General features: G+C 31.0%; 1 protein-coding gene across 1 annotated transcript in view; it reads right to left on the reverse strand.

Moving 5' to 3' along the window:
* Positions 1-548: 548 nt before the first annotated feature.
* Positions 549-8749, reverse strand: part of LOC117171622 — a 29507-nt gene continuing 21306 nt past the window's right edge. The window contains exons 5-10 of the mRNA XM_033359097.1: positions 7418-7593; positions 7233-7304; positions 3926-4060; positions 3425-3855; positions 2938-3323; positions 549-793 (exon numbers count right to left, since the gene is read on the reverse strand). Coding sequence (XP_033214988.1) covers positions 587-793; positions 2938-3323; positions 3425-3855; positions 3926-4060; positions 7233-7304; positions 7418-7593 — 1407 coding nt within the window. The 3' untranslated portion in view covers positions 549-586. The remainder of the gene's footprint in view (positions 794-2937; positions 3324-3424; positions 3856-3925; positions 4061-7232; positions 7305-7417; positions 7594-8749) is intronic.

The raw sequence follows: 8749 nt of genomic DNA on the forward strand, positions 1-8749 counted from the left end.
AAAGGTAAAATTTTTCCCGAGCATGAAATAGTTAAATAATAAATAGTTAAATAGTATTTTGTTAAACATTTGTCCTATTTGAAGAGTTATAATGTTTGGTTAAAAGATTTTTTTGTTTCAAAATTACTTTCTTTGGTTAATAATTTAATTATTATTATAAACTCTATTTTCGACTTTTTCAAATTTAACCCATGAAAAAGCTCTTTTTTGGTCTCAGTTTATCAAATGTAATCACCCCAATGAGTCACAAAAAAACTATAAGCAGAATTTTCGACTTGCGGAAGACAAAAAAAATGTAGGTTTTGAAATACAATAAAATTGGTATAAAACTGAATGTCCCTATTCGCTCTCGAAGCTATAAATAAAAATGTCTCATTAAACCGCAAAACGTCCATATTCTTTTCTTCGAAAATCGAATGCTTACCTCAAGGAGTCAGAAGAAAATTATAAATAACATTTTTAAGCAACACAAGCCAAAAAAGGTAGATTTACGAAAGACAACAAAATATATCAAATATAATTTATTTCCCGTATAAAATAATAAGTACAATAAGAAATTTTAATTTTTTTCATAATATTAAACAATTTATTTATGGCAATTTTTATTTGGGACTCGCAGGTGTACCATTTCAATGGCTCTTCTGGATTTGCAAGATGGGACTCGATTTCCAGAAAATTGAGAACATCCTTCTGATGCATATTTTGAACAAATTTTAGGATCACAAGGCTTCCTTACAAATTCAAGTTTCGACCTTGGAGCTTCAAAAACTGCCGAAAACTGAAGAGCTTCTTCCTTTTTACAAAAATGAAATTTAATAAAATTTTAAATATAATTTTGTTTTTGCAAAGTCATAGTTTCGGCCGGGTGTTCATTCACACGCCCATCGTGTTTTCTACCAAGAAAGGGAAATTAAGTTAGGAAAAATAAAGGGAGTGAAAGTAGCGAAAATCATAAGCGAAGAAATAGAAGAAGTGAGGGAAAATTATAGGAGAAGAAGCAGGGAAAGTAGGGAAAAATTATGGAAGAAAAAGTAGGGAACTTGAGGGAAAAGTATGGGATGGGAAATAGGGAAAGTGAGGAAAAATAAGTAGATGAGAAGAAAGGGTAAATGAGGGAAAATAGGTGGTTGAGTAGAAAGGGAAAAATAATAGGACATTTGTTTAGAATGTGGGAAGGGATTTAGAGTATATAAGGGAAATGGTAGTAGAGGAAGTGAGAGAAGGGCTACAAGGTGAAGTGAGGGGAAATAATAGGAAGTTTAGTAATAACGTGAGGGGACATGGTGGGTCAAGAAATAGGGAAAGTAAGGAGAAATTATGGGGTAAGAAGTAGGAGTAGTTAGGAGACATTATGCGAGAAGTAGGGAAAATGAAAAAAAAATTATGAAAGAGGAAGTAGGGGAAGTGAGGAGAATTAATAGTGAAAAAGTAGGGAAAGTTATGGAAAGTATGTGATAGAAATTAGGGGAAGTGAGGGAAAATGAGGAAGTACAAAGAAAAGGAAATGAGGAAAATAAGGGATTGAGCGGAAGGGTAAATACGGGGAGGAAAATGATGTGAAATAAGGAGAGGGAAAGTTAAGAACATAAGGAGAGTTATAGTAGAGGGATTGAGGAAAAATGATAGAAAGTTCAGTTGGTAGCAGAAAAAGTAATATTATGGGAGAAGTGGAGGAAGTAAAAGGAAATCAAGAGAGAAGAAATTAGGGAAGTGAGGTAAATTATGGGAGAAGAAGTCATGGAAGTGAGAAGATATCATGAGAGAAAAAGTTAGGAAAATGAGGAGAAATTATGAGAGAAGAAGTTAGGGAAGTGAGGGGAAATTATAAGAGAAGAAGTTGGGGTTTCGAGGGAAAATTATGAGAGAAAAAGAAGAAAATGTTAGGGGAAATTTTTATTTCAGAATTAGGGGAAAGAAGGGGATAAGGAGAAGGGGGACATAGGGAGGGGAGTTAGGGAAAATAAAAGAAGGTATGGAAAATGTAGTCTGGGGACATTTCGATAGGGGTAGAAAGTATAGTAAGGAAAAATGTTGATAGGACCAGCAGGTAAAGTAAGAGCAAAGTAAGAGTAAAGAAAAAGTAAGAGAAAATAAGTGGAAAAGGGGAGGGAACATAAGGGAATTAAGTACATGGGAATTAATAGATATAGGGGAAATAAGGAATATGAAAGTATAGAAAGTGATAGAAAATAATAGAGGACAAAGTAGGGGAAGTGATGAGAAAGGAGGATAGGGAAAGTAATAAAAAACGAAGAAAATGGAAGTATTCGAAGTGATAGGAAATGAGTGTGAGAAATTAGGGGAAATGAGGGGGGGAGTTAAATGGAATTATGGGTGAAAAATAGCTGAAATGATAGGAGTGATAGTTAAGGAAATTAAGAGAAATGAAGAAAAAGTAGAAGGTGCGGTGAAGTGAAATAATGACGAACGTGAAGTAACGGGAAATAATTATAGAAGAAGTAAAGAAACTGAAATTAAGTAAAGGGAATGAGGGAAGGGCAGGTAGGCAAAATATGGGGATTACAACTAGGAAATTTGGGAGAAGTGAAGGGGAATAAGGGGTGGGAATTTCAGTTGAAATGAGAGGAGGGAAATCTAGGAAAGTAATGGTAGAGGCAGTAGGAGAAGTGGGGAGACAAGGGGAGTAGTAATAGGGGAAATAAGAAGAGGGAAACTATTAGAAGTGGAGATGGAATAATTAGAATGTAGGGGCAGTGCGTTGTGGGGAAGTAGGGGAAAGTGAGTCTTGGTTATTGCAGTGAGGAGAGAAGGAAGTAGATAAGGAAGAATTTGGAAAAATTAGGGGAAGCGAATTTTGTAGTATAGGGAGAGTAGTAGGGGAGGAGAGCGGAATGATTTTTTTGTAGCAAGACGGCGCTTACTTTGACTAATTTTTATAAATAGTTCATTAATTTTCGTAAATAATTAATTTAATACCTGATCTTTTATTTCTTGACCAGCAGTTGCCTCCAAATGATCAACTTTGGTTTTATCTTCTGGACCTTTTAAATTCTTTATTATTACTGTTTTGTATATATCAGGTTTGAATTGATCTTTTCTAGCTTTTTTATTTTCACCTATATCTTCACTTTCTTCAGTTTCTTCTAAATGATCAGTTTTCGATTTTTCTTTCTCATCTTCTTTATCCTCTTTATTATTTCGATTTTTTAATTTTTCCTGTTCTGATATATCTTCTATTCTATCTTCATTTGCACCTAATCCTTTTAATTTTTCTGCTTCCGATAAATCGGATTCTTCCAATTGAACTTCCCTAGTTTCTTCTTTTTCTTCGTTTTCTTTTTGTGCATCTTTTCCTAATTTGTCTCCGAATTAAAAGAGATAAAAATTAATAAATATTTTTGTTCAATCATTTTTTTTGCCAATAATCTGCTTTTAAACCCATTTTTTCAGATTCTAGAAATACCTTCATTTTCTGCGCTACCTCCACTTTTATTTTTTTGATCCATTTCCTGTTCACTTGAGTCTTCTAATATCTCCTCGTCCCTCGACTTCATCATTATCTCCTCAAGTTCCTCTTCTGCTTTCTCTATTTCTCCTTTTTTCATTCTTTCGTCATCTTCCATATTGACTTTATTTTCAGTCAGAATTGAAGCTTTTATTGCTGTTTCATCAAGTATCTTTAGTTTCTCCATTTCATTAATTTTTTTCTCCAAACTCAAATTTGATGAATTAACTTCAAATTTTTCTTCTGACAAATCACTTTCCGAGGATATTTCAGATTTATATCTTAAGAAATCTGAAAATGAAGCTTCTCGACTCTGAGGGGATGTGCAATTTGTTTTAGACAAATCTAGGTCATCGTATTTGCCCCATTCATTGGAAATAATTTCTCGACTGTTTAAAAAATTAGAAATGTCAGAAAAATGAAGGGAGCCAGTTAAAAATGTATGAAATTCAGACTCACAAAGCTGCATACTCTTCTTTTTCAATGTCAGTCTCGTATTTTTTATCTTTTATACAAGGGCAATGACCTTCACTTGATGATGAATAAAAAGATTCTTCCCAAGAACTAACTTCATAACAATTCCATGGTTCTTGGCTAAAAATTACGAAAATAATTTTTTTTTCGTGATATAAGATTTAAAAATTGATAGGGATTAAATCCTTTTCTTAAAAATTCAAAATGATTTTTTATTACGGAAATTAATTTTAAGAGAATATTTAAATAGATTTCAGAAGAAAAAAAATGGTGGATTTTTTTTTTATTTTGCGGGATGTAAAATAATACAAAAATGTTCATAAGATTTCTAGGAAAATGTTTGAATGATTTTTTCTTTAAGAAAATAATTTCCAAGAGAATATTTTAAAAAAATTCAAAATGTTTGCATAAGTGTACAAAAATAATCAGAAAAATGTTAGTGCAATTCTTGTAATCTTGCAGAATTAAAAAAAATGGCTATGAAAATCCGAATTAGATTTGGAAATAAAATTTTTAAGTATTTTAAGAATTTCAAAAGCTTACCAGAGAATAAATTAATTTTCTTATAATATTCCTAGATAAAATTTTAATTGTTCTTTCTTCAGAAAAATAATAAAATTTAAGAGACTATTTAAAAAGCTATCAAAATGTTGGTATAATTATCAAACAATAATATAGAAAATTTTAACGTAATTCTTGTAATTTTTCAGAATTTCAACAAATTGTTAAGAAAATTGAAATCATTTTTAAAAATATCTATATTTTTCAAAAATAAGAAAAATTTTGATTTTCAGAATATTTGAATATACTAAAAAAGAATCAGATTTCTTTAGATATAGAAATAAAATTTTGAAGCTTTTTAAGATTTTTAAAAGGTTTTAAGAGAATATATAGATTTTCTTAAAATTATGGAGAAAATCAGAATTTTTAATTTATTTCGAGAAATGTACTTTAAAAGAAAAAAAATATTTTAAATTTTGTCAATTTTGTCAATGTAAATTTTTGACATTAAAAAAAATGTGTTAGGTTTTCAAGAATTTTGAAAGGTTTGAAGAGGAGAATCAAAGTTTGTTGAGATTACTAAGAAAATTTAAAATGATTTATTATTACAAAAATTAATTTTTGATGATTAATAGGAAATTTTCAAAATATTTCAAAAGATGTCCATTATTATTAAAAAGAATGTGGAAAATTTTTAAGACAATTCTTTTTATGTAAATTTTCGAAAATGTTTAAAGAAAATTTTGATGTTTTTTGAGGATTTTAGAAGGTTTTAATGTAATGAAAATTTTTTTTAAGATTCTTGAGAAAATTAAAAATAATTTTTTGTTTTGAAAAAATAATTTCAATCGAATTTTTAGCAAAATAAAAAATCTCAATTTTAAAAAAGTATCCGAAAGATTTTAAGGCAGTTTCGTTCACTTTGACGAATTTTTGCAATTTTATTAGGAAAAAGCCGAATCAACATAAAAGATATTCAGAAGCCTTAGAAGTTTGGAAAGAAACAAAAGTAATTAAAAATTAAAAATGTTTTAAACAGAATGTATCAAGTATCAGACCTACAGGGGAGAGTAAAATTTAACATCCAAGAATAACATTTTTTGCAATCTCAGATAAGAGTGAAAACCTAAGAGAAAAATAGAAATTTCAATGAACTTCTCAGTGACACGAAGCTACCCAAGGCTTTTGATGATCACTTTAAGTGACACAGAAATCCATGAAAAATTAAGTACGTGATGTTCAGGGGCGCTCGTTTTGACACTGCTGTTTAGGCGCGAAATGCTTAGACACCGAGACGTTTAGGCGCCGCATATTTAGGCACTGCGAAGTTTAGGCGCTGGACTTTTAAGCGAGGGATGTTTAGCCACCAGGGCTTTTAGACGCCAGGCTGGCGACACGTTAGCTTTCTACATATATTATGAGTTAAAAATTTCGTTAGTTTCTGAGATCGAGGTATTAGTCCGGTAGCCTGCAACTATGCTACATGCACTTAATAAGATTAAACGGTTCAGCGCCTAAAAATTCCGGTGGCTAAACTTCTGGGCGCCTAAACGTCCTGCGTCTAAATGACCAGCGCCTAAACGGCAACGTCCTAACGGTAGCTATTAAATGACTCCGCGTTTAAACGACCTGGCGGCTGAACGTCCTGCGCCTCAATGTCATGCGCCTAAGCGTCTCACGCCTAAGCCTCTTGCGCCTAAACTTCTTAAGTCCAAATGTCCAGCGCCTAAACAGCAACGCCCACATGGTTACTATTAAACGGCTGTGCGCCTAAACGATCTGATGGCTGAAGGTCCCGCGCCTAAACGTTCCGCTTCTAAACGTCTCGCGCTTAAACCTCTCGCGCCTAAGCATCCTGCGTCTAAAATGTCGAGTGCCTAAACGGTAACGCCCAAACAGTCCCAAAAAAACGGCGGCGCCTAAACGTCCTGGTCCCTAAAAGCCTTGCTAAACAAATCCAAGCGGATTCGAGCCGATCAAGACTGTATTCAGTAGATATTGAAGTCAAGGAATCTAGCATGTGTCATTGATAAAAGATTCGCACTCAGGTTTTGTTCTAGAGCGGGGATCTCTAAGGGTACATCCTGTATCCACTGATTATTTCGGGTCACTAGGTCGAATCTACTCAGCTACTCGGCTACTTTTCTTCTTGTACAGCACAAAAAAAATGGGGCCATCGAGATTCAGATTGGTGAACCAAACCCTTCCAGGAACGACTGACCATTTTTAGGATCTAGATCCTGAAAATGGCCAGTCGATCCTAGATTAGGTTAGACCTCTGAATTCTGGAGACCCCTGGTATATAGAATGTAGATGAAAATCATAGATCAGTTTTCAAGATCCTGGAACCAATCAGGGCCTATGGAAAGGTGGAATCAAGAACTTCCGAATTTAGTTAGAAGTTCAATCATTTTCAATAAAGAAAAATAACATGAAGGATATTCTGATGATTCTCATCGTTATGGTTCTGGTTGCAAGATATTTAGCTTCATTTTTTGCCCTTCTTAAAGAATTACTGATTAACTTCATCAAAAACCTGATTTGTCACCGGATTTCGCTTTGATTTGACAAGTTGACCACTGGACTGGGAAAACTGGGTTAGTGTCGATCGTTTTTCCAAAATTATAGTAAAGCTTATTCTGTTATCATAAATCATAGTATACTCATGAAATCAAAAAAGATTGAATTAAAAAAAAATTAAAATTGATTTATTGCGTTTGTGAAATTTCTCTTTACAATGATGAAATAAGTAAAACAAAGAGAAGAACGACATTCATGAAAGGTTTCTCACCTGATATCCTCCCCTCCGAGAACAGGTTCCTTATTCACTTCCACTTCCACATCTCTTTCGAAGGTGCTTAATCTGTTTTGTATAGAATTTACAACAGATTTTACCAAATATTCCAAATTGTTTTAAAAGTTACTTTTATTTAAAAAAATCGTTTGTAATAAATTAAATAAATTTAAATTATTAACCTTTTCCACCAAGTTTGGGGAGAATCATCAGACATAGGCAAACTGTAGGGCAGATTTGGTGGGTCATTTGACCAATTTTCATTAAAAAGTGGCTGGTAACCATCAGGTGAACTTGATCCTTTACGACAATTTTCCATAATCCAGTTGGTATCTTCATTTTTGGGGATTCTTAATACCTTTTATTAGGCCAGAAATAAATAAAAAATACTTTCTCACTGAGATGAGAATTAATAAAAATTATTTAATAATAAGTAGTGATAAATTCAGGACCTAAAATGTTGCATAGTCCGAGACACTATTTCTATTTTGGATTTGAAAGTTAGGAAAAATTAAAAATGTGTTCAATGGAAAATTATATTGGTTTTCTTAGCAAAATTTCCAGTTTTCGAACCTAATATTTTGAAAGTATTAAAAGTTAATCTCAATTTTTATTTGTTTATCGCAAGTTGAAAGAATTTCTTTTATAGTTGAAAAGTCTACTGTTATATTTTTAGTTGATAAACTATATTTTATAGTTCAAAAATATATTATTTGCTTAAAAATTTAGCTATTTTATGAAAAATTCAAAAATTTTCTAGAAAAGTCATCTTCCTTGGTTGAAAATTAAACAGTTTTGTTAAAAACTCGTCTCTTTGGGTAAAAAAATATACTTTTTGGAAAAAGATTTGATTATTTGATTCCAAATTAACTTTTTTGTACAAATTCATATTTTGCGAATTGAAAATTAAAATGTTTTGCAGAAAATATGTTTTTCTTTGCATACAATTTCAAAAATGTGTTAGAATGTTCAAAAATTTAGTTTTCAATTCAAATATTTAGTTCAAAATCAAGTTTTCTGTTTGAAAATTCTTATATTGGGGTTGAAAAGTCACCTTTTTTGTAGAAAATTTATATTTTGAGTTAAAAAAATTAGCAATTAGGTAGAAATTGTTTTTGAAAATTATACTAATTGGCTGAAATTTAAACTACTTTACTAAAATAGCAAAATCAGAATTTTTGTAAAAGATTTAGCATTTTAGTTGAAATTTAATTTTTTAGATTGAAAATCTGATTATTTGGTTAAAGATTCAACTTTAATTGAAAATTAAATTTTTAAATAAAAAATTAATTATTCCAGTTGAATATTCATAATTTAAGTTGAAAAATCATCTTAGAAATTACATCTAATTACTGTAGTTACATTACATACTTACATTTATATTTAATTTTTAAATTAAAATTTAAATTAAATTTGCATTTAATTACATTTAAATTACATTATTTACCTTAAAAATTTAACAAATTGCTTTAAATTTGTTTCTTTCTTGACCCAAAAAATGTATTTAAATTATA

Source organism: Belonocnema kinseyi, chromosome 4 (genome assembly GCF_010883055.1).
Source record: "Belonocnema kinseyi isolate 2016_QV_RU_SX_M_011 chromosome 4, B_treatae_v1, whole genome shotgun sequence".
NCBI lineage: Eukaryota > Metazoa > Arthropoda > Insecta > Hymenoptera > Cynipidae > Belonocnema > Belonocnema kinseyi.